The sequence below is a fragment of the Ceratotherium simum genome, chromosome 7, assembly GCF_057802395.1.
Source record: "Ceratotherium simum simum isolate JZ-2026a chromosome 7, ASM5780239v1, whole genome shotgun sequence".
In the NCBI taxonomy this organism is placed as follows: Eukaryota; Metazoa; Chordata; class Mammalia; order Perissodactyla; family Rhinocerotidae; genus Ceratotherium; species Ceratotherium simum.
The window spans coordinates 32697357-32723873 of record NC_141906.1 but is presented as its reverse complement, the minus strand read 5'-3'; the positions used below and the strand labels follow the sequence as shown (position 1 = coordinate 32723873).

Genomic DNA, 26517 nt, shown 5'->3' with positions numbered 1-26517 from the left:
AACGCTGTCAAATAGAGTTCTTCCTTCTTCCCACATCTTCAGTATCTTGAACCAGAAGTAAAGGCTGGCATTCTTCTAACTTGTCACTGCAACTTGCAGACCGACCACCCCTGCATTGGGGCTTTCACCATCAAGCCATGCAACCTGCATTCCACTCTCATTCCATCACTCTAGGGATGAAGGGATCTTAGGGAGAGGGTTTTTAACAGTCTGCTGTCATCAGTTTATGTTGCCCCATTGTCCCATCTGCGCTTGTACTCACCAGAATGGTATAAAAACCTTTCCCCAGCACTGCCCTTCCACCACCCGCTTTTGTGACCATATCTTGCACTTTGTTCTCCAGCATTGTTCCACCTCTGAAATCGGTAACCCAGATATTCCACATTCTAAACAAAACTTCCTTTTATTCTTGTTTTCTTACTCCTTTACCCTCACCAGACCTGCTCTTCAACCTCAGTGAACTCTGAAGTTTACAGTCTCCCAGTTCCAAGTCTGTTTCCCTCCTCTGGCTTTACTTTCTTCCCTTTCTACTCTGCACCCTGTCATCGTTTATTTCAAACTCAGTCTCATCAGCACTTTCAAGTCCATTCAACCTCCTCTGTCCTTCCATATAGACCCTAAAACAGCCCTCAACTTTGGATCAGTTTCTCCCCTACATCCCTTCTCATATTCATATATCTACTAGTCAACTATTAGTGCATAATAAATTATCCCAAACCTTAGTGGCTTAAAACAATAAAAATTTTTTTCATTTCCTACAGTTGTTGCAGTTTCTGTGGGAATCAAGAGTGGTTTAGCTGGTTGGTTGTGGCTTGGGATCGCTAAGAGGTTGCAGTCATGATGTCAGCTGGGGCTGCAAGATCAGCTTCAAGCTAGCTCACTCACATGGTTGGCAAGTTAGTGAGGCAAGAGGTCTGTTTCTCACCATGTGGACCTCCCTATAAGGCTACTTGAGCAACCTCATGACATGGTAGCTGACTCCCCACAGAGCAAGTGATCTGAGAGAGCTATGTAGAAGCTACAGTGTTGCAATGTGCCTGCATGTGTGCCTTCACACAAAACCAGGTTTTATATTTGTGTGTATATAACACAGGCATACCCTGAAAGGGAATTTATACAAAGCAGTAAATCTAGAACAACTTCAAATAATAGTAGATAGCATTTATTGAAGTCCCATTATGAAAAGAACACCTTGCGTGCATTGTCTCATTTAAATCTCACAACATTCCCATGACATAGTAATTATTGTTCGACTTTACAGCTGAGGAAACCAAGGCCCAGAGAGAAAAATAATTTGATTTCTTCTTTGATTTCTTCATTAACCCAGTCGTTCAGTAGCATTTTGTTTGATCACGTATTTGTGGCTTTTCGGATTTTCTTCCTATAGTTGATTTCTAGTTTCATACCGTTGTGGTCAGAAAAGATGCTTGGTATTATTTCAATCTTCTTAAATTTATGGAGACTGAGAAAAATAATTTGTCTACCGTCAAATATCACCAGAAGACTGTTCCCAAGAACACAGATATTACAGAAATCTGGTTATCTATGGTTGCATAACAAACCATTGCTGTGGCTTAAACAATTTATTTTGCTCATGAATCTCCAGTTTGGGTAGGGTTTATTGGGAATAGCTCATCTCTGCTCCTCTGGGCATCAGCTGGGGCAGCTTGAAGGCTGAGATCTGGAACCATCTGAGGGCTCATTCATTCATATGACCAGCAGTTGATGTTGGCTGTTGCCTGGAATCTTTGCTGGGATTATCAGTGGGAATATCTGTATGTGGCATCTCCATGTGGTCTAGACTACATTACAACATGTGGCCAGATTCCAAGATCAAGTTACTGCAGAGAGAGAGGTAAGAGGAAACTATCATTTTTATGATCAAGCTATGGAAGTCATAGCATTATTATTTCTGCCGTAGTCTTTTTTTTTTTTTAATAATTTTATTTATTTATTTATTTTTTCCCCCAAAGCCCCAGTAGATAGTTGTATGTCATAGCTGCACATCCTTCTAGCTGCTGCATGTGGGACGCGGCCTCAGCATGGCTGGAGAAGTGGTGCGTCCGTGCGCGCCTGGGATCCGAACCTGGGCCGCCAGCTGCGGAGCGCGCGCACTTAACCGCTAAGCCACGGGGCCAGCCCTCTGCCATACTCTTGATTGGGATAGTCAAGCCCATCCAGGTTCAAGGGGAAGGAAAATAGATTGCATTTCTTGATGGAAGAGTGGTAGAGTTCTGAAAGAACCTGTTTGGAAAACAGAGAACATTTTTGGAAAACATCATCTGCCACAGACTATCCTCTGTACACAACAATTCATGTCCCTCTCATGTGCAAAACACTCATTCCTTTCCCCAAAACCCCCAAAGTCTCTTCCCATTATGACAGCAGCCTTGTGCTGCTAAGAGGTTGCAGTCATACTGTGAGATTCCATTTATATCAAGTTCAAAACCAGTCAAAAATAATCTATGGTGCTAGAAGTCTGAATACTCAATACCTTTAAGGAGCACTTACTTGGGTGCTATAAATGTTCTGTATCTTGATCCAGGTAGAGGTTATATGAATAGATATGCATATGTAAAAGTTTATCAAACTGTACATGTAGGATTGTGTCTTTTATGTAGGTTATACCTAAATAAAAAGTAAAAAGGCACTGCAGTGGTGTATACATGTAGTTACACATTTGTCAAAACCCATAGAATGTGCAACATCAAGAGTGAACCCTAGTATAAACTATGGACTTTGGTTGATAATTACGTGTCAATGTAGATTCATCAATTGTAACAAATGTACCACTCTGGTGTGGGATGTTGATAGGTTGTGTGAGGGAGGTAAGATGCGGAGGGGACAGGGGTATATGGGAACTTTCCACTCAGTTTTGCCGTGCACCTAAAACTGCTCTAAACAGTAAAGTTCATTAATTAAAAAAAATAATAAGCAAAAAGGATTAAAACAAAATACCTGAAAGTTAGGGGGGTGTGTTTGTGTGACACAAATGATGAATGAATGAATGAAATGGTTTAAAGAACAATGGAAAAATTTAGTTCACTTAAAATAAGTCCTGGGGTAGTTCTGGCTTCAGTCATTGCTGAATCAGGGATTCAAACAGGGCGGGTCTTGGTATCTCTCCATCCCTCAGCTCTGTCTTCTACTGCGTTGGCTTCCTTCTCAGGTTCCATGTGTTGGCTCCCAGCAGTTCCCGGCTTGTTCATCCTCCCTGCTTGGAATGTCAGCAGAAAAGAGCACACACCATCTTTTCCAACAGTCTTATCAGAAGTCTTCTGGCTCTGCTGCTGTTGGCTCCATCTGGGTCACATGCCCATCCCTGAACTGTGGCCAGGGGAATGCAATGCCCTGATTTGCCAGGGCTGAACCACGTTTCCCTCTGGGAAAGGGGGAACGGGTGTGGGTAAAGTCAATTATTCCCAAAGCAGATAGACTGGGTATGAGGGTGGGCTTGGTTTCCCTTAGGAAAATTAGGGTTGTATTATCAGAGGAAGGTGAAAGAGCACTGCAGAGCAAAATCTCAGATGCTACTAAAGTAAATAGTGGCAATGTGTGGTAGGAGTCATAAGAATGTTCATACCCTTTGATGGAATTCCCATTTGTGGGAATAATCCAAAATATGGGAAAAGTTATATTTACAGAGATTTTAATTTCAGTGGTATCAAAAAATTGACAACCTAATTATCTTACAATAGGAGAATATTTACGTATCCCACACATCTACTCAGTATGTAGTCATTTAAAATGAAAATTACACATAATTAACATCAAGGAATATACTTATGGTAAGTGGAAAAAGCATACACATGTAAATATCAAAAAAAAAAAAAAAAGGAAGAAAACATGCCAAAACAATAACATGTTAGAGTGGTAGAGTTACGGATGATTCTTTTTCCTTTATTTTTCAAGTTTCCTTTTAGGTATTTATATTATTGTTATGATTTAATAATCTATTTTGTAAAACTCCTTAGTATCTTACTAAGAATACTTCATTGTCCTAAGTGTGGCGTAGAGCCAAAATAAAGAAACTGCTACGTCAGTTGACTAATGAGTCTGGTTAAGGTCATAAAACCTCCGAGTTAGAAGAAACCTCAGAGATATTCAGTTTAACCCCTCATTTTACATAAAAGGTATCTGAGACCCAGAGAGGTGAATTAACTTGTACAAAGCCCCACAGGAACCAGGGGGCAGGTCTCCTGATTTTCAGGCTAACATTCTCTACACTGATTGAACCAATCAATTAAGATTTGAATTTTTGTAAGATTGCTCTCCTGAAAATACATCCTCAAGTTCAAGTTGATTTCCAGCCTTCCATTACTAATTCAGATTAAAGCAGCTATTACGCTTTTGTTGGGAAAGTGATGTTTTTAAAAGAATATCAAAAACTAATTTCATGGCCCTTGAGGTCTTTCCCTTTCACATCCTTGCACGTCTTTCTCTGTAAGCGACTTAGTGAGTAAATGCAGAAGAAGCCCAGATCTGGCTAAATTAAACGGACCAATGTAAAATGCGCTTTATTTTTGGGGGGTATCAGCTTCCTCATTCATTCAATGAATGAGCGGCAGGCCCCATGCCAGGCCCTGGAGATAAGAAGATGAATAAGGTACAACCATTATCCTCCTGGAGCTCACACTTGAGTGGGGAAGTTAGACACATGCAGATAGCTCTATATACCACAGGAGAACGTGACAACACAGAATGTTCATGAAGGTGTGTAAGAAGTGCTATGGGATCCGGGAGAAGAGGACTATTTCCATCCCAGAAGGCTTCATAGCAGAGGTAGCATTTGGGCTGGGCCCATAGGGTGAACAGGACTTTACCAGGCAGAGAAGTGAGGAGAGCCTATCAAGGCTACCATGGCAGAGGAAATAGAAGCCAAGGCGTGGAAGCAGAAAAGGACACATAGAATGGCAACCTTAAGAAGCAAAATGAGGGATGTTGGACTCTTAGTGGTCCTCAACTGGGAGTACTTGTCAAAATAACTTGGGGAGCTCTATCAAATTGCAGAAGATTGTGATATACACTCTTGGCTAAAAACCCTAGATGGCCACTGAGATCTTGTCTATACCCTACAAGTTACTGAGCCTATCATTACCACAGTACCTCACGAGAGAGCACCAGACCTAATAACACAAGGTATTGCCATTTAATCCATGTTGGAACCCAAGGGGCAAAAATACTGTCAAATACTGACGATGATTTGACACTGATTAATGACTTGATCATTAGAAAGCCAAAGGGAATTGCAAATGAAAATAGAAATAAAGACGTAATTTCACACATTGACTTTTCCCTAGTTCATTTTTGGAAAAAAATTTTTGTCTTGGGTTCACCCAAGTGCTAAGGCGCCTCAGGTGAGGAGCTGATGATAATCAGTAATTATCCAAGGTGAGATCCAAGATATTTCATAAACATGGAAATAATAACCCTGTCGGAAATGGAAATCAGCTATAGGGGGGAGGGGGCTATAAATCCAAACATAATATTCAACTTGTCTTCACCTCAGAGAGTTTCCAGCTGTTTATGACATTCTGCTATGATTTGCCAGAGATGAAATGCATTTTTTTAAAACTCTGCTGCAGCCAGCTGAACCAAAGTCTTGGAGCCATATTCTCTTTCAAGAAGTGTTGAGCGCTTGTGAAGTCTACAGAGAAATGGTAGAAGGTGTCCGCTTGCTTGTCAGTTACAATGAGGGTCTTTTCCTTGCAACCCTAGGATTGATCATTATTTTCTAAGTGAGCTGGTGGAAGACTAGGTTAGGTCTCTCTTGGGTTGAAAGGGCATTTGTTGAGATGCTATGGACTTGAAACTTATCACACACGTCAAGGCCAGCAGTTCAAATCCAAGCCTGGCTAAAGGCAGAGGTAATAAAAGAACACAGGCTTACAGAGAGCCCAGGGAATGTGTGTGTTGAGAAATGATTGTGGGAAGAAAATGGTCCAAATAATGCTTGTGTGAGTATCTGCACGTGTGTGCACACGCACATAAATACACATCCTGAGCTGAAATGTACAAGGCAGTCAGTGCTGATAGCAGTTATCTCAGCAGACTTTAATTAGATTGGAGACTCCTTAAGAGCAAGGACTGAGGTTTTTGAGCTCTGAATCCCCAGTACTGTTGAGTGAATTACTGAATGGCGTGTTGAACCCGAGAAGGCAGTGAGGTGGGTGTGTGACTTCCCAGTCACCCCCCTCTTTAAGCCTCCCCCGTGCCTTGCCCTGAGGCTGTACTCCTCCCATTCTTCCTCTGCCTGAAATGCTTTTACTCCATCCCTTCTTCCACCCCCTTGCCTTTCAAAGCCTGTCAAAATCCTCATTCTTTTTTTGTGTGTGTGAGGAGGATGGGCCCTGAGCTAACATCTGCCAATCCTCTTCTTTTTGCTGAAGAAGACCGGCCCTGGGCTAACATCCATGCCCATCTTCCTCCACTTTATATGAGATGCCGCCACACATGGCTTGACAAACTGCATTGGTGCGCGCCCGGGATCCCGACCAGCGAACCCTGGGCCGCTGCAGCAGAGCGCGCGCACTCAACCACTTGCGCCACTGGGCCAGCCCCAAAATCCTCATTCTTTATACCCCATCTCAAATGTATTTTGAAAATAATTCTCCAAGCACAGATGGAAGCAGGGCATGTTCTGGGAAGTCAGAGAGATGTGAGTTTGAATCCCAATTCCACCTCTTTCAAATTCTGGAACAAGTTACCTCACTTCTTTGTGCCTCAGGTTCCTCCAGAGGGGTTTGGGGAAGATTTAATGTGATAACGTATCTCCGTGACTGGCACAGGCTAGATTATCAGTGAGTAACTGTTAGCTCTCTCCCCTGGTTCACCTTCCTCCAAGAAACCCAGCTCGGTGCTTAAAAAATGTTAGCTCCCTCTGCCTATACATTCTTCAACACTTCCCTTAGACTTCTTTCCTCCACCCGGCACTCCCTTATCAGGTATAATTGCTCCCTCCTCTGTTCCGTAGTGCTTTGTTTATGCCTCTTTCCTAGCACTTACTATAGGCTGACTTGTGCTATAACTTATTGTGTTTCCCTCTGGCTCTAAACGCCTCAAGGGCAGTATCTCCAGCTGCTAGCCTAGGGACCAGCTTAGAACAGACATTCCATCAATGGTTGTCTAATTGAAACAACATTCAGTCCAGCTTTCCAGGAGGCAAAGTGAACATGTAACATGTCTTCTCCCAGCAAGTGCTGAATGGTCTAAGTAGCAAGGAGGAAATTCCCCCACAATTAAGTGGTGCAGAGTTGATTGCTGTCCATCCAGCCCAAGTGAGCAGGGCCTCCCCTTCCAGATGTCTGTTTGTTCCACTTCCAGCCCAGCCCAGCCAGAGGAACATTCCCATAGGGTAACCCAATATATCTTTTTTTGCTCATCTGATTAGAGTGTGAAATACTTTCCTTGGAGAAAATGCACAAGAGTGAGGTTTTTCTCTGTTTTTGCAAGGGACAGAAAGTGAGGGAGAGAGAGGAAAATTGAAGCCAGAGGAAAATTGAAGCCAGAGGAAAATCTGTTTTACCCCAGGGGATGAAGAATCCATGTATCCAACACAACAGATATTGTCCTGGGTCAAAACTTCAAAGCATGAGCCATAAAGGACTCCATACCCTTGCACTGATCCTAGGAAAAGAATTAAACAAAAGCAAAAAATAAAAACAAAAAAACTTCTGCCCCAGGAGCTATTCTTTACAATGATATCTGTACCAACAAAGAACTGGAAACAACCTAAAAATTCAATCCAGTCTGACAAATACTTACTGAACTACTAAATGCAAAGGCACCCGCGTTGTGGAGATATTGGTGAAGGTTGACTTCTAACCTTAGTCTGTTCTACCCACTCAATTATCCTTGGGAAAACATCCTGGGGAAAAGCACAGTATTTTAGTCAATGTTCAAATAAGGAAGCAGAACTACTATGAGTTGTGGGATAAGAGATTTATTTATTATAGGAATGAGAACTTACACAATTGTGGGAGGAGTTGTGGAAGTGCCTCTGAAAGTGGAGGGGCAAGGATCAGTGAAATCACCAACCAGTCAATCCCAGAAGAAACCAAGCACACCCAGCTGTGAAGGAGCTGTGAAGGGGAGCTGATGGAGAAGTCTACAGGAGAAGTCTGTGGGTCCACAGCCACGTGTCTGGTGGTGGGCTTGGAGCTGCTATTAGCCAGCAGAGTCAGCGGTCGGCAAGAGCTGGTTGTAGGGTGGAGGAGAGTGAAGGCAAGCTGGAACCTGCTGGCATCTCCATGTCTGTTATTGCTGTAGCCAACCACTACGATCTTCAGAGAGCAACAGCTGCTGATTCAATTCCGCTTCTCAAATCCCAAGCAACTGTCTTTTTTGACCAACTTGAACCTAGAACCATACAGTTGCAACTTAACCAGGCTGACACTCATAAGTTTCCTCCATCATCACAAATTCACATCTGTCTTCTCCCAATTTTCTACGATGGGAAAAGAGTAGGCTTTTAAGTCTAACAGGCCTGAGTTCTAATCCTGGTTCTGCTCCTCCCTAGCTGTATGACCTCAGGTAAATTACCATTTCTGGGCATTAATGGATCGGGAGCCCTTTGTCTGTGCTACCATAGCCCCCTGTGCTTCTCTCTGTTGTCGCATTTATTTCCTTTTCTTGTCATTATCTATTTATGTGTCCATTTCCTCCACCAGACCACAAGCTCAAGCATAGGGATCATATCTGATTCCACTCTATAGTTATAGTAACTAACGGTGCCTAGCACAGAATAGATGCTCAACAGGTGTTTACAGAGAAGGAATCCTTGAAATGGAGAAGAGAAACTCCTCAGACTATCACGCTAAGAGTGGAGTCCAGTACTAAGACATTAAGGCAGTGGGACTCATCTCTGTCCCTACCACATCTCAGCACCCTGTAAAAACAGGCTCCAGACACCCTTACCTCATCCATAGCTTCTATCTTAAACCATTCCACTTTCCAGCCTGTTTTTTTTTATTGATGTTTTAATAGTTTATAACATTGTGAAATTTTAGGTTGTACATTTTTGTTTGTCCATCACCATATATATGTCTCCCTTCACCCCTTGTGCCCACCCCCCACCCCCATTGCCCCTGGTAACCACAATACAGTTTTCTCTGTCCATGTGTTGGTTTATATTCCACATATGGGTGAAATCATACAGTGTTTGTCTTTCTCTTTCTGGCTTGCTTCACTTAACATAATACCCTCCAGGCCCATCCATGTTGTTGCAAATGGGACAATTTTGTCTTCTTTTATGGCTGAGTAGTATACCATTGTATACATATACCACATCTTCTTGATCCAATTGTCAGTCAAGGGACACTTAGGTTGCTTCCACTTCTTGGCTATGGTGAATAATGCTGCAATGAACATAGGGGTGCGTCAGCCTCTTTGGATTGTTGATTTCGGGTTCGTTGGATAGATTCCCAGTAGTGGGATAGCTGGATCATAGGGCATCTCTATTTTTAATTCTTTGAGGAATCTCCATACTGTTTTCCATAGAGGCTGCACCAGTTTGCATTCCCACCAGCTGTGTATGAGGGTTCCTTTTTCTCCACATCCTCTCCAACATTTGTTGTTTTTTGTCTTTGTGACTTTAGCCATTCTAACGGGTGTGAGGTGATATCTTAGTGTTGTTTTGATTTGCATTTCCCTGATGATTAGTGATGTTGAACATCTTTTCATGTGCCTATTGGCCATCTGTATATCTTCTTTGGAGAAGTGTCCCAGCCTGTTTTAATGATCCTGATTCCTGACTCCTGGGCTTGCCGTCTGTTTATCACCTGCTGTCACCTCATAGACCTAGTACTTTAAGTGTTCAGGCCTCTGGCTCTCTAGCTTGTTTGAATCTTTATTTTCCCCTCTGATTAAACTATTTTTACTGTCTTAGCATATTTCTCACCCTCCTACCCTAGGTTTCCAGGTCACAGACTATGAAAGTCCCTGCCCTCAGGGAGTTCTCAGGCCAGTGAATAGCAGACAGGGAAACCAGCAATTCCAGGACAGTGTGGTAAGAGGCCTGGTTGAAGTATATTCAGGGTACTGTGGGAGCATAGAAAGAATGAAGAGCACCTAATCTTACAAAGAGAAGGGTAGCTGTTGGAAGGAAGCATAGTTTGATTTGAGTCTTTAGAAATTGCTCAAGAGATTCCCAGGCAGAGAAAAGGAAGATGTGCATTGCAGACAGGGACCAGCAATGCAGAGGTCTGAAGATAGGAGAGATGAGGGTCAGGGTGTTGTAGGTGGATTAGTGTGGTGGGAAGAGCATGGAGGCACAGTTGGAAAGTGGAGGGAAATGAGCCAACTTTTTTAAAGTGGGAGATTTCACATAAAATTATGGATCTCCAGCTGCTGTTGAAAAATCAGAAGATCTGGCCACCCCAGGCTCTCATTCCCACCTGAGCTGAGTGTTGTTTGTCCTGCTTAGATGCCATACGTGTTTGGTAACTCACTCGTCTCCACCACACCCTTTGTCATCACACTTGCATCCTTGGTTCCCTTTAAGGGGAGAAATATTTCTTAGCACCTGTGTCTCTGTGAAAAGTGGAGAAATGGAGGTTTGACCACTAGAGCCAGGCATTCCAAAAAATGAGGGCTAGCATGTTTCTTTGTGGAAGTGAAGAAACAAGTGTATCTGTTGGAGGACTGCAACTTTCTCTCACACCCAGTCCCCTTCGCTCGTCTATGTTACCTGCAGGGCTTGCTGTATAAAGAGTGATGACTTCACGGGGCCACCTTACTTTTCATAAGACCTTGCAATGTTCACAGACCATCAAGAAGGAACGTGCCACTAGTGCTAGTCTTAAAGAAGGTGTAGGAGACATGTACAGGTCTGGAAGCCTCAGAGGTCTCAGAGCCTCTAGTAGGTGATGAATCAAGTAGAAAGAAATCAAGAGGACTCAGAAAAGGGCATGTCCGTGGCCAAAGGCAGCTGATGGCAAGAGTTCTCTGCAGCCAGTGACAGCATGGGGGAAATGCAGTGCAACCCTCGCTCCCAGATCCAGGGCCGAGAGACCGAGCTGCTCCCAGTAATCAAGAAGAGCTGGCCCAGCTTCTCAGTAAGATGGTTACTGGTTCCTTCAGAAACCCCTCCTGGTCCTCACATCCTGGGACTGCACTGCACTTCCAAGTATCTAAGGCGTCCAGCCCTCCCAGAGCCTGGAACTCCTGCTCTGAGCTCCTCGCAGCTGGCTGAGAAGAAGCTGCTTGGGCTCCTTCGGGGCCTCCTGTCTTCAGTGATGATTCTCCGCAGCTCGGCTCTGGCAGTCTCACCTCCTCTCCCTGTGTAACTGATCCCGGTCCTCTGGCTCTGTCAGCACCTCTGCTGTGTACATCATGACATGTGTGAGCCTCAAGCCAGGCGAGAACACTCAGAGTGAGGTGTGAGTTTCCCCCTAGGCCATTGAAGCTGCCTTTCCACAGTATGCCAGACATTTGGGCTCTGCTAGTTGGAAAACAGTGCCTTTACTAGGTGGTCAGGGAGAAGGAATCCCCTAAGTCTTCAAATTGATGTCCCCGCTCCCCATCTTTTCCCACATCAATTCTGCTTGTAAGTGCTGAATTAATGAACATTAAAGCATAATGCTAAGTATGTTATGTTTCTGATCAAAAGCCTTCATTGGCTCCTCATTTCCTACCAAATTCAAACTAAGTCATCTGCCCTGGCATGTTGGACCTTTCCCAGGAGGACCCCAAATGCTTTTTCTAGGCTTATCTCCCAGTATAAACACCAAATACTCCAGCCAGAATGACACTCGCCCTTCTCTGCAGACATGGTTCTTTTCTTCCTTCCTCCTTGCCCATTTCCACCTGTCCAAAGCCTACTCATTCTACAAATCTCATCTCAAGGCCACCTTCAATGTCCCTAATGGCTCTAGTCACATGTCACCTCTTCTTGCTTGAGGTTCCTGCCACACATCGTGTTTTCCTTGTTAAACCCTGGGCATAGTCTCCTTATTTTAATTACGTGGCCCCATGCCTCAAGTTTCTCACTAGACTGAGCTTAGACGACAGGGGTCATGTATGTTCTTCTGTGTCACCATGTCCTGGACAGAGCCTAGTGAATGCAAGATGCTCCAAAATATTTATTTAAATTGATTGTGTTCTTTCCTGCCATATTTTTTGGTAGATTCGAACAAAAAAAAAAACCTTTCTGATACCTCTCATGTAATCCTAGACTCTTTAGCAAATGAATGGATCTTAGCTGTCATTTGTCCAATCCTGCATTTGATGATAGGAATCTCTTCTTGACATCCCTGTCAGGGATGCCAAGTAATTTCCCACTGGGACAATTGGAAAAGTGGTTAGGCTCATCCAGCTGGGACTGAATACCTAGGGCAAGTGAGGAATTTCATGTACAAAAGCACCAGAGTTAGTCCAGTTGTGTCTCATTGGGGGCCAGGCTGTCTCTTTCAACAGATGTTCTCAAGCCCCAATAGCAGGAAAGGCCCAGTCCACTGGTAATGTGGAACCCAGGGCAAGCTAACTTGTGTGTATGGGTCCCTCTCACTTGCAACCATCCTGCCCTGCATCCTGTGGCTGCCCCTCCTCATCCAAGTGGGGGCCATCATATTTTAAGTACCATACATCATGGAGTCAAGTTTTTGGAAATTTCATCCCAGAAATTGGGAGGCCACAAAATCTGGAAGAAAGAGCATGGTCTTTGGAGCCAGACAGACCAGGTTCAATTTTCATTGTCTTTCTAAGTCTGATGTTAAGAACCCTGGAGTTAGGGAGAACTAGAACTATTCTGCCATTTCTTATCTCTGCAACTTTGGACAAATTACCCAACTTCTCTAAGCCTTCATTTTCTAATATGTAAAATAGGGACAATAACATGATCCTCGTTGATTTTTGGAAGCAATTAAATGAGAAAGTACATGTATATCAGCTAGAATGTCTTCAGCTGCAAGTAACAAACAAAAACTCAAAAGAGCTGAAACAATAAGGGAAATGTATTATCTCACACAACAAGAAGTCCAGAAGTAGAGAAGTCTCAGGATTGGTTAATTTGCCAAGGACCCAGGTTCTTTCTGCCTTTATGCTCTTCCAACTCAGTTTGTAGGCTTTCCTAGGCTGGTTTTCCTCGTGATCATGAAAAGATGGCTGCCACACTTCCAGGCGTCACATCCAGACACTACAGTATGCAACAGAAGAGAGTCATCTCTTTCTTTTGTGTTTTTTTGAGTAAGAAAACCTTTCCCTGGTATTCTCATGGAACACAGTCTCTCCCCTCAAAGCCTTTACACGTGCTACTTCCTCACCTATGCCCCCTCCCACATCTTTGGGTCACAAGCCTGTCTTTAATCCAATCACTGACAAAAGGAAATAGAGTCACCATGATTGGCTTGGCCAGTCATACTGGAGATAGAGTCCTTTTTCCTGAAGGGTGGATATCTGAACAAAATTAGGGCTCTGTGAGCAGAGAAGGGGTGGGATGGTTGTTGGGTAGGCAACAATAGTGCCTTGTTACACCATGGAATCTGGCACATGGGAAGCATTAAATATATGTTAGCTATTGTTGTTATTAACTCTTACTAGCTGTGTGCACTTATTCAAGTCACATGTCTCCTAGAGTCCCACTTTCCTCTTCTGTAAAATGGGAATAGGATTATCTGATTTGTTGGATGGTTATAAAATTAAGTGAGATGACATATGTAAAGTCTTTGGTGCTTAGTAAATGATATAGCTATTATTATAGCTCTATGTAATTGTTGCCAGAGTATTTGGGCAGCAGGCTGAGGTCTCCAACAAAGGTTCCTGGAGTTGACCTCAGCCTGAAAAGCTCAAAAGCATGAGCACTAGAAGTAGTTAATACTTAATGCTCTATAGCTGTGATTGTGTGTATTAATTTGCTGAATGCTAATCCCTCAGGAACAGTTGCCCATGCCCAGTAGTTCTCCCTTTTTGTCAGGTTACCAGTAAGACAATGATTCCTGCTAGGCGGTCTGCTGGCTTGGTGCTTTTGCCCCTAGAGGGCACTAGAGGCAATCCCGCCTCCCCTACTGAAGGGTTTGATGGCCTGAGACCAACAACCCACCTATCACCAAGAGTAGATCTCATTTCTCGGCCTTTCAGTCTTCAACTTAAGATGGGCAGGAACCATCTTCTGTCTTCTTTGCTCCTCCACAGCACCTAGGACTATAGCTGTGTCAGATCCAGGCTCCCATCTGAGCTCTACCACTAAGAGTGGTAGACCTTACAGCAGTGTGACGTTAGGCAAAGCTCTTTACACCTCTTAGAATACCATTTTCCTCACCTGTAAAATGGAGATGATAATATAATATCCATTTGATAGAGTTATGGTAAAAATTAAATTATATGGTAGCTATGCATATGCTTGTCAAATTGAGTGAGGCTCGATAAACGATGGCTATGTGCTTGTAAGTACTCAATAGCTTTTTGCTGATTGACTATAGAGGGTGAATCCATACACATATGGTCTTGAAGAGAGTGATAATTAACTCCAATGCTTACTCTTTTACAAACTAAGTATTCCCTGTAGAGGTAGAAATTAGCCTTTTCCTGGGCCGGCCCCATGGCTTAGTGGTTAAGTGCACGCGCTCCGCTACTGGCTGCCGGGGTTCGGATCCCAGGCGCGCACCGACGCACCGCTTCTCTGGCCATGCTGAGGCCATGTCCCACATACAGCAACTAGAAGGATGTGCAGCTATGACATACAACTATCTACTGGGGCTTTGGGGAAAAAAAAAGGAGGAGGATTGGCAATAGATGTTAGCTCAGAGCCGGTCTTCCTCAGCAAAAAGAGGAGGATTAGCATGGATGTTAGCTCAGGGCTGATCTGCCTCACAAAAAAAAAAAAAAAGAAAAAAGAGAAATTAGCCTTATCCTAAGTTTTACACAGGGTGATACTGAGGCTCGGAGAATAAGAACTTGGTCTGGATCACACAGAAAGTTAGTGGTAGAGCAGGGATTTGTTTATTTATTTATTTTTTCCCCCAAAGCCCCAGTAGATAGTTGAATGTCATAGTTGCACATCCTTCTAGTTGCTGTATGTGGGATGCGGCCTCAGCATGGCCAGAACAGCGGTGCGTCGGTGCGCGCCCGGGATCCGAACCCGGGCCGCCAGCAGTGAAGCTCACGCACTTAACCGCTAAGCCATGGGGCCGGCCCTAGAGCAGGGATTTGAATCCACGTATCTCTGATGCCAAAGCCTCACATTCTTCCACTGACCCATCTTTCTCTCTTAATCTGCTCATTTAACCTCCTCTCTGAAGACAGAGACCCTCGCTGACCACACCTCCCACATCCCTCCCCACAGTGGTCTCTCTACTGTCTCAGTTCCTAGAGCACTTGCTTGAACCTCTCTTTTGTTCACACTTATGAGTACATCCAGGTAGCCAGGCCATAAACCTGGGCTCACCCTGGACCCTTTCCTCTCTCTCACTCCTCGTGTCCACTAGGTTAATTAGGTCTGTCAATTCTACCTTTAAATAACTCTAAAATCGTTACATGCTTTTCTCTTCCCACTATCACCACTCTGTTTCAGGCCTCCAACATCTCTTGGAGTAATGCAGCAACCACTTAACAGGTCTCTCTGCCCTGATATTATCCTCCAGAATGACATTTCTGAGAGAGAAAGATGACATGTCACTTATGCACTTAAAACTCTTTCAGAACAAGTGGCCCTGCTCACCTGTGCAGCCTCATGTTTTGTCACTTTCCCTTCAAATTCTGGTCGCTGGTCACTGGGAATGACCTGCCATTCCTGAACAGATCACACTGTCTCTCCCTTCTAAACCTTTGCACATGCTACTTGCTTGGCCAGGAGCAATGCCAACCCCACTCCCATCCTTGCTTGGAAAACCCCTCCTCATCCTTCAGGATGAAGTTCAAGAAAGCATCTCCTCTTTCTCCACCTCCTACCCCCAGCTCAAGTGATTCTGATGTACCTTGCACTTATCGCTATCATTGCACTGATCTCCCTGGATTGTAACCATCTTTTACTTCTTCATCTTTACCACTAGATTGTGAGACCATGAGTTGAGGGCAGGGTCCCCCAACTTATTCATTGCTCTACCCTCAGATGAGTAGACTGTTAAAGTGTTATCGCTGCACTGAAGTCTTCTCAGTGAAGGGTAGCTTGGCAATCTCCAGTGAAGTTGCCATGGGTGTTGTGTGGAACCCCAAAAGCACCACAGACTCATTGACCCTCCCTCTCTCTTTACCCCCAGAATCCCAACCACAACAAAATAGCATGATGACTTACTTCCTTGGGAGACTTCCAGCAAGTGGAGCATTTCAATAAACAAACGATGAAAGTGCGGAACAAATGGGACAGGGAAATGTAGGCCCCCAAGAGGAGGATTGGAATTGGACTTGGCAAGAGGCTGTGAATGCTTCTAAGGCAGATAGATTTATGATTGGGAATTTTGTGTTTCCACATGGACATTGCCTGCCTCAAGTATACTAACAGGCAGGGCTGGACAGAGAGTCAAAGTGATTTGGAGGAGATAGGAGACCTAAATTCATTTGACTTGGAAAGAGCTTTAAATTTTTACATTCTGTCTTCAAACATAGGAGACCTGAATGGTCTTAGGGGGGTACAGGTGCCTTTATGCACATGTGTGCTCTCTCTCTGTGCTCTCTCTCTCTTCCTCTCTCACACTAGAGACACACACACACACACACACACACACTTCTGTATGCAAGGATTGGTTTTTTTAAAAACTTGAACACACTCCCATGCTGCCCTAAGAAATTAGATAGAAAAGAGACCCATAAGCTTCTTTTTTATTTTTCTGGAGCTCAGGAGGATTTAGGCATTCCAGATTCTCTTGTTTGTCTGAGTTGAACCAAATGTCTCCATTCCAAGTCTCAGGGTCCCATTCCTTCCCATTCATGCCCTAAATTTCATCTAAGAAACCTGGAGAAACTGTGAATTTTACTAACATTATAATTCTTCAGCCACAGGATCAAAGTTTGGGTCTGATTTTCAATGATATTATAATAGATTATATAATATAATATTGAATACTGAAGTTATAATAGATTAAAAAAATTATTTTAGAGCCGTAGTAGAAGCTCTAAGTTTCTCTGAATGTGCCTAGAACTGAGAGTTTAGAACTCTGAGCTGGTCATTTTCTTTCTTTTTTTTTGGTGAGGAAGATAGGCCCTGAGCTAACATCTGTTGCCAATCTTCCTCTTTTTGCTTGAGGAAGACAATCTTCCTCTATTTTGTATATGGGACACCACCACAGCATGGCTTGATGAGCGGTGTGTAGGTTCATGCCCAGGATCCGAACCCGCAAACCCCGGGCTGCTGAAGCAGAGCACGTGAACTTAACCACTATGCCACCAGGCCAGCCCCTGTAATTTTCTTTCAGTAAGCCCCCCAGTGCAGTCAGAAGCAGCCAACTCATCTCAAAATCCTTATAGGCAAAATTCCCACCATAATAGTCCATTTCAGCAGCAATTTGGTCTCCCAAAGATTTGCCTTCAATAGGCATTTCATCCTAGGTATTCACAGGTGATAGTTTAAGTAATTCTTTTGCTACTGCATGTCATGGATTACTAGTTATTGGGAAAGGCAGTCCACCAGGGTCCCCAAGTGTCCCTGTACATCCTTGTTGAGTGTGCCAAACTGCAAGGCCTAACCATGCTCTGACCCTGAGTATTTCTATAACTAGTCTCAAAGGAAATTAAGTAGGTCAAGATGACCATAATATGACTACTGTACAACTATTCACTCCCCAGGGGAAGGAGACTGGCTTGTTGGCTGCTTACCATAAAAGGTTCTGAGCACTTAGCCCAAGGTTCCTCAGTGACGATGCAACCCCATTGCATGCATAGCTGCCATCTGGACCCATTGCATTGACCCATGGGACATGAGGGAAGGAAACTGGCTGTACCATGCTGTTACTCCTACTGTTTGCAGTGCTGTGAAATAAACTGTCTTTCTCTGATTGGCTGAATCATGTTGTCTACTTTCATCACCTATGGAGTGTGGCAAGTGAACCTGGAGTCCTGTTACTCCTTGCCATCTTCCATAAGGTTGGGGTTCTTCCCTGACACAGTATCCCATTTTCCACTGGCAATGAGGTCATCTCTGAATTCAAGCCCGATCAGGTCATATAACAATCCTGGAGTCCATCTTTGGGGGTCAGTTTCCCATGACCACTTTCTGTATCAATGACTGTAACAGCCAGTGTCCTGTCAGAAAAACAAATCATTCTGAATCTGTGCTGTCCGGTACCGTCGCCATTAACTACATGTGGCTATTTACATTTAAATTATGAAAATTAAACATAATTAAAAAGTCAGTTCCTCAGTTACGCCAGCCACATTTCAAGAGCTCAGTAGCCACATACAGCTAGTAGATACTGTATTGGTCAGCACAGTTAAGACATTTCTATCATCACAGAATATTCTATGGGACAGCACTACTCTGGATCATTTTAAGCAGAAAGGGATTTAAAGCAGGAAATTGTTTACAGAGATGTTGGGCACATGGGAGTAGCCTGAGGAAGAAAGGGCTTAGAAGGGTTAGAAGAGAAAAAGGGCGATCAGGAAGGCGCTGCCATCCTAGATGAAGCCGGCCCACAGTAGGTCTATTAGGGGTGCTGCTGCTGAGGAGGAACCCGAGAAGCTGTGCTTGCTTGCTGCTGCTGGAGGCACCGCCGGATAGTGGAACCTAACAGTGGCTTCTTCCCTCCACGTGTCTTTCAGTCTCCTGCCAACACCTTCCCTCTGGCAAGGGAGTCTAAAAAAAAAGTAATTTGCAAGTTTCTACACTTCCTGTAATACTAAAGAGAGCAAGAAGAGTGGGAATGTCTCTTACAACAAACAGACAAATAACTGCAGAGTAGGGATATTATCAATAATAATATCACTAGGAGGTGCCAAGGCTCCCACTCTGTAGCTTACATCCATTCCCTTATCTCTAGCAACTGCCCCCTGCCCTTTATATTCCAGCCATATGGAATTGCTTTCAATTCTGCTCTGAAGCCTTGTGGTCTTGCTCCTCCTCACATCTTGCATATACCGTTCCCTCTGCCTGGAACATGCTTTCCCTTGCTATTCACACAGCTGGCTATTCTCATTCTTCAGCTCTCAGGTCAGATATCCCTCCTCAGAGAGACCTTCCATGACCTTTCTAACCTACCCAAAACAGCCTCATCCTCCCCACCTCCCGCCCCGGCCATTTCCCATCATGCCTCCTCGTTTATTTTATAGTCTTTGTTTCTATTGAAAATTATCTTCTCTGTGTATCATCTGTTTCCCCTCACTGGAATATAAGCTCCATGAAAGCAGGGGCCTTGTCTGTGTTGTCCTGGGCTGTGTTCTCAGCATTTAGAACAGTGCCTGGCAAGTAAGAGGCACTCAGTAAATATATATTGTCTGAATGAATAGTTTCTATCCATCCTTCAGGTCTGAAATCTTTTCTGTCTCTCTAGCCAGGTGAGGAATTTCTGCTATGTGTTCCCATAGAACTCATACTTCTACCATTATAACACTTAAAACAACTGTAATTACTTGTATCTGACCCCTTGCTAGAGTATAAACTCAGTGAAAGCAAGGACATGTCTATCTTGTTCACGGTTGAGTCCCCAGTGCCTAGCGCAGTGCCTAGAATATAGCTGAGTGAGAAATTACCCGATGGATTTGGTCATCATGTTGCTTATCATACAGGAACATGGGTATCATGTTCCCATCATACAGTTGGGAAGAAGATTTAGTAATGGGGATATAGGAACTAAGCAAAAGAAAACAAGGCAATTATTAACCCTAGGAAAAACTAAAATCTTACCAAAAGTGAAAATATAATCACAAAGCTCTACACAGCTTGGCTGTGAATAATATTTACATAGTCATAACCAGGGCCAACAGGACTGTATTAGTTCTATTAAACTGTATTAGTTCTATTAAACTGTATTAGTTGTTAAAGTGTTGAAATTTTTCTATACTGGTTAGTAAATAGTATAGAAATACCCCAAGCGCCCTGAGTACCCCACTGCCACTGATCCAGCTGCGCCTGCACCCCATCTTAGGACTCCCTGAACCTCCCCAGGATCCAGCAACTAAAGAGATGATACCTGGCACAGCCAGGGGCTCCAGAACCCTGCTCAAGAGGCCAGCATCTGTTTGAATCAGTCAGTGCCTGTGTCAATCAGCAGCCCCCAGCCCCTCCTGGGCACTGCCTTTGGCTCCCCCAGAAGGCTTACTTCAGTCCTGCTTCAGTCCTGCTTACTACACCTACCTGGGCCCAGGGCGCCCTGCATGGGAACCATCCAGACACTATCCTGGTGCCCACCAGGCTGCCAGCCAATGGCAGCCTGCTCCACCTCCCACACATTAGCCCCTGTCCCTGAGTGTTCTACTTTCCCCCAGCCGGCTCACACCTCACCAGGAGAGACAGCTGTCCCGGAGAGGATGCTGGCATCTCAGAGGGCAAATATTTTTAAAGGTACTCCTGGTCCTTTTTACATAATTTACATAATATGTAAATACCACATAATGATTTAACCAAAAATTGTGATATAACTACATTGGAGGATGGATCAGGGAAGTGGGGTTAGAGAAATCTTCCATTGTTCAGTTAGTAGATAATTTCTGAACTTAAAAATCAAGAAACAGGGCCGGCCCTGTGGCTTGGTGGTTAAGTGCGCGCGCTGCAATGCTGGTGGCCTGGGTTCGGATCCCGGGTGCGCATCGAGGCACCACTTCTCCGTCCATCCTGGGGCCGAGTCCCACATACAGCAACTAGAAGGATGTGCAGCTATGACATACAACTATCTACTGGGGCTTTGGGGGGCGGGGGGGAATCAAGAAACAACAGTAGTGGTATATCCTTTGGAAAACAGAAGTAAATACTAAAAAGAAACAGCTGAAACAGTTGAAGTGGCCAGTTGTCTCTGAGGAACAGGGCTTGGGGTGGGGACAGATGGGACAGGAATCTACTGTTGTTTATTATAAGCCTTAGAGAGAAATTTGACTTTTGAACCATATACTTATTACTCTTTTTTTCTTTTTTAGGAGACTATTGCAGGAACCCTGATGAGAGGTGATGGCCAATGATGATGGCAATGAGACAGAGATAAGTGGATCCAAGAATATTTAGGATATGAATTGGCATAACTTGGTAATTGCCAGTGCAGAGAGGGAGGAAGGGGGAGAGGGAGGAGAATCACACAGATTTGGGCGTGTAGCTGGGGTTAGGGGATAACTTTATTGGTGAGCACTTGGATGCCAAGTGTCCCTGCAGGCACCACATATAGTAAGAGTAACTAACTCTGCTTAGAGAATTGATACTAGTCCACAGAGAAAGGGGTATTTGAGATGGGTCTTGAAGAGAGTAGAGAAGTTCCCAGCTTCACAAAGGGTGAGCTCTATGGTGAGTGAGCGTGTTAAAGGAAGGATATTCTTGGACAAGGGTGATGGAGAATAACAACAAGTACAAAGGCACAAAAGCATGGGAGCATCATTTTGAGAGGAAAATAGTGAGTTGTCCCATGTGGCTGCAGTGTAGGAGGCATAATGGGGGAGAAAATGGTGGGAAATAAGGCAGGAATGGGAGTTTGTGGCCAGAGCCCAAAAGCCTATAATGTAGACCAAGTGGTTCTCTCCCTCGAGCTGGCGGCAGAATAACATGTACAAACGTTCTAAAAAACAAATTGGAAATACACGAGAAGCCATTAAAATATTTCTAACCTCTGTCCTAGTGATCCTATTCCTGGGATTGTTCCTAAGGAAATACTTTTTTTAAGGGAGGAGTGAGTAATACACATAAGATATTCATTGCATCGTTATTGGAAATAGCGATAAATTGGAAAACAATCAACATTTCCATCGGAGGAAAATACTTAAGTAAAAGATGGTGCATTCATCTGATGAATAATAAATACACAGACTGGTGTGCCTGTCAGAATTTAGGTGGGCTCGCCCAGGAGGCCTGCTGGGCCAGAGGTGGGGAGAAGGTCCAGTGTGGGCAAGAGAGGAAGGGTGGAAGCAGAGTGGCCCCTAGGTCGGCCCCAGCAAGGGCATGGGAAGGGGAGCTTCCATTGGTTGGGCATTTCCCTTTTGGTATCTCATTTCATCCTCACAGTAATCCCACGAGGGTGGTACTAATGCCATCCCTATTTTACAGACAAGGACCTGAGGCTCACAGTGATGAAGTGATCTGCCCAGGGCCATCTAGCTTCAAGGGCCATTTAGAGGAGTTGAGATTCCAACCCAAGTCTATGCGATGGCAGAGCAGTCAGTGCTTTTCCTTTGCACCATGATGCCAATAGTCAATGACGGCCATGTTGTCTATAGGACGTCCCTTTCACATGGCCATGGCATCTTTCTTTAGTCTTGGCGGAACAGGGCCAAGCCTGTGTGGACACCAGGGGTTGGCAGGCAGTAGTGAAATGGAAAAGGCTGTATGATACAATGCTGAGCAATAAGACTATGTAACTGTATCAGTGATAAAAGCCAAAAAAAAAAAAAAAAAAAAATTATGCTTACACTCCACAGCAGGAAGAGGCAAGGAGAAATGGAAACAGATAATGTGTGAGTGGCTGTTCTCTTTCCTCTTTCTCTTATTTTTTGGGTTTCCATTCCTATCACTGTATTATTTGCACAATAAAACAATTTACAATGAAAAATGGAAAGACTGAGAAAATATGAGCCCCTGGGGTGGGCCCATGGCTATGCCTTGAGTCCAGCTGCATCTCCTGGCCTTCCAAAGCCATTCTGACGGCAGCACTCATAAAGAAGAAGTTGGCTTCTTCTAGACAAATGAAGGAAGGAGAGAAATGTAGTATGTGACCCATGCCAAGAGGCTTTCGGTCTTTGCCATCATGCTTCAGATGTTAGTGTCATTGCTACATCCGTGTGAAGCTCTCACCTAGGCTGGGGAGGCTTGGCTGTGATCGGTGCTTCCCAGCCCAGGCCACTTTGCATCTCATGGTTGTTGCTGTTCCTTGTTCATTTTCATTGTTGGCTCTCCTGCCTGGGGCTTGGGTTGGGCCTTGCTGGAGAAAGAGCCAGTACAGGATTCTCTCTAATTGAGGGACAGAGGCCAAGGTGACCTCAGCCATCGAAGAGAACAGTGAAACAGCAGTATTCCTGCCTGGGTTTCAGAGCTGGGGCCCAGTGATTTTTCTTTTGTTTGTGCTCAAACCCCATATCTCACTCGATTTTATTCTGTCGTCTGGGTCACCATTCCTTTCAGGATTCCATACATTCGCCCATGCTATTCCCTCAGTCTGCCCTTTGTCATCTTCCTGACAGAGCTCCACCCTGCCCATCCTTTAATACCATTTCCTTGATGAAACTTCTCCCAATCTCCTTTTGGGGAATGAATCATTCCCTCCTCTGGCTCCCACAGCACTTGATTTGTATCTATCCTACAGCAATTGTATTTTTCTGCAGTATGTTATAGTTATTTATGTCCATGTCTGTTTCTCCTACTAAATAGTGAGTTTCTCAAGGTGGCCAAGGAACATGTCTTATCCAACTCTGTTTCCCCACACAGCGTGGCCAACATCTGGCTTATGGTGGGTGCTCAATCAATGTGTGGAATGACATTAAGTTATGATGGCTGAGTTCTTCCTCTTTCTGGGTCATGGTCATGGACTCTCTGGGAAAGCTGTTGAGACTGTAGGCAGATGACCAATTGATTTTATATCCATTTCTTTCCTGTGCATTTTGAAAGGGGCAGCAAGAAGAAGAGAGTTAAAGCTATCTGTGGCTCCATATTTCATGGATTTCAGCCAGGGGTCCTTAGAGGGGGTAATAATATGAATAATAACTAACATGTGCAGAGACTCTTACTTACATGCTCACACCCATTAACTCTGCTGGGTCTCACAGGGACTCTAGGAAGGAGGCTGGGTGGGCAGTATTTGGCTTGTCCCAATGTTACAGCCGAGGAAACCAAGGCTCAGAAAAATGAAGTGATTTGCTCAAGATTACATCACCTCAAAGTAGAGTTGGGACTCAAACCCAGGTCTGTTGACTCCAAATCTCATGCTCTTGGGATTGCAGAGGTGACAAAGACATAAGCTGTCCTCTTCTTGATAAACTTTTGCAGAATGAAGGAAGGAAGCCCAATTCTGGGAAGATGGTGGCATAGGAGGACTCTGAACTCACCTTCTCCTACAGACACAACAAATCTACAACTACCTGTGGAACAATTTCCTCTGAGAGAGATCTGGAAACTGGATTAAAAGAACTCCCACAACAAGGGACAACACTGACAGGGGTGGAGGAGGCAGGAAGACCATCATTTAACCCTTGATAAGGTGTGCCTGCATCAGGCCCCACTTGTTAGCCTCGTGCACATTCATCTGCTCATCTAGGGATATAGTTCCTCAAGAGTAGGGTCCACGCCTTCTCCTTTATTTCTCTCCCCAAACCTCAGGTCTTGGGCAAGCCCCACACTTTTGCTGGGTCTTGGTTTCCATGTCGGTAAAGCGAGGAGGCTGAGCTAGAAGTTTAAACTGAGTCACATTCCCACCAGCGTCCAGCACAGAGCCCCGCCCGCAGTTTCCATCACCCTCCCCGTGGACGACTCCCAGCTCCAACACTAGAGGCCTCCAGGACTCCAGCTGACATGATGGAGTGTGTACCCTGCACGTTGCAGCCTCTTCCCAGGCTGGCTGTGGAAACGGAGCCTTCTCCAGGCAGCAGGGCTGCTCCGCTCACGCAGATCAAGTTGGGAGCCTCATTAGTCACGTCAGATGACATAGTTAACACTTGGGGCAGGTACAGCCAGTTCATCAAAAGCTCCTATGTGCCTGGCTCCATCACTGCAGCTGAGGAACTACTGTATGTGGAGCAGGCAGCACATCAGAGGAGCAGCGCCAGAGCGCTTCCAAATTGGTTTTGATTAATTGCATAGACATGTCTTTAATTGGTGCCAGGGTAGCGGCCAGAGAACTTATGGGAAAGCAGGATGTTATGCTTTCATTCCCTGAAGTCCCATAAAGCAATGAAAGATGAGGAACAGAATCACTGCTCGTTGAAAATTTATCGACCATGCAGACCTAGAAAATACAAATAACTATCTGAATTGAAACCTAACCTCATTTTCCCAACTCATTGGAAGGCATGCATGTTCCCCTCTGTGCCCCTGCCTGCCTGCTGAGATGTACAACTGAGCAAAAGGTGTGATTTCTAAGAAACAAGTGCTTTAGCCTGGAGACGGCACACACAGCTTCCCCCAGAAGGGCGCGGAGGACTCTGGGAAGGCCTCTCCCCTCAGAAACATTTCTCCCTCTGACCCCCATCCTATGAACTGGTATCAGAGGCTGATTCACTTCGGGTGAAGCATTCATTCACACATTCATTCTTTCTTTTCCACCCGTTGGAGACTTAAGACACATGTATTGAGTGTGTACACATACAAAGCACTGTTCTGGTGTCGTGGGGAGTACAGGTGGAGTCAAGTGCAGACCCTTCTCTCAGGGAAATGGCTATCTAGGAGAAAAGAGGGGACAGGTCCACAGATGAACTAATGCATGACAGGTGGCACTACATGGAAGATGCATTGGGATTTGGCATCAAGAGGACTTGGGTTCAAATCTTAGCTCTGATTCTTATTACTGAGACACCTTGGAAGTCATTTGGATTCTCTAAGTTTTAACTACAGAACAGGATGATAATACCTACTGCATATGTCAGTGTGAGGCTTATAAGAGTCAGCAGAGTTGAAAGGACCCAGCACGGGGACTGCCACTGATCAATAAACGGTTGCTAATTCTGGATAAGTGTCCCCAGGGAAGTTCTGATGGAATGCTATGTGAGAGTTCACATATTCAAGGAACAAATGTCTACTGATTGCAGCCCCGGTGCCCAGCTCTGTGCTGCATATTAGTGATTTAGCTAGGAAGCCCTGCCCTTGATGAGACTGAGGTCCAGGAGGCAGCAGCAATGCTGTAGTATGGTAAGAATGGCAAATTGTTACAGGTGTGCAATAGAAATCTACTCAGAGTCAATGGGCAGGAAAGGAGACAGTGGTCACATCTACCTGGGGAAATCAGGAGAGACTGGCCTGAAGAGGCGATGTTTGAGCCAGGTCCTAAAAGATGAGGTTTTTGTTTGCAGATAAAGCAAGAAAGGGTATTCCATGCTCAATGCCAGAGTTTCCTTCTTTTTGTTCCTAGAGCAAGCAAAGGTTATCCCCTGGGATCTTGGAATCTGCTCTCTTTGTATGGAAAGTTCTTCCCCTTCCCCAAGAGGCTGACTCCTTCTTGACATTTATAACCTGACTTGCTTATTTGTTCTTTTGTTTTTTGTATGTCTCCCCCACTAGAATGACAGGTTCATGAGAACCTGAGACCTGGGCTGTCTTTTTCTCCACTCTATTACAACCTCTAGGACATTGCCTGGCATAGTGTAGGTATTCAATATGTGTTCGTTACATGAATAAATAAATAAACAACAGGAGGCACATGAGGGAATACTGCAATCAAGGAACTATAAACATGGTACCTGGTGCACAGCAGGCATTGAATTTTTTTCTCATAAAATTGAACAATGAGGAATGCCTGAAGCACTGGCCAGAGGAATTGA

At 44.5% G+C, this 26517-nt stretch overlaps 2 protein-coding genes across 2 annotated transcripts in view; one reads left to right on the top strand and one right to left on the bottom strand.

Annotated features, from left to right (window-relative positions):
• LOC147916640 (uncharacterized) overlaps positions 1-24882 on the top strand; it is a 30160-nt gene extending 5278 nt beyond the window's left edge. The window contains exons 2-3 of the mRNA XM_087433476.1: positions 20992-21097; positions 24035-24882. The gene's annotated coding sequence lies outside the window, so the exon portion shown is untranslated. The remainder of the gene's footprint in view (positions 1-20991; positions 21098-24034) is intronic.
• The window catches only part of GVQW3 (GVQW motif containing 3), a 28354-nt gene continuing 26586 nt past the window's right edge, over positions 24750-26517 (bottom strand). Inside the window, exon 2 of the mRNA XM_087433477.1 lies at positions 24750-24989. Coding sequence (XP_087289603.1) covers positions 24750-24989 — 240 coding nt within the window. The remainder of the gene's footprint in view (positions 24990-26517) is intronic.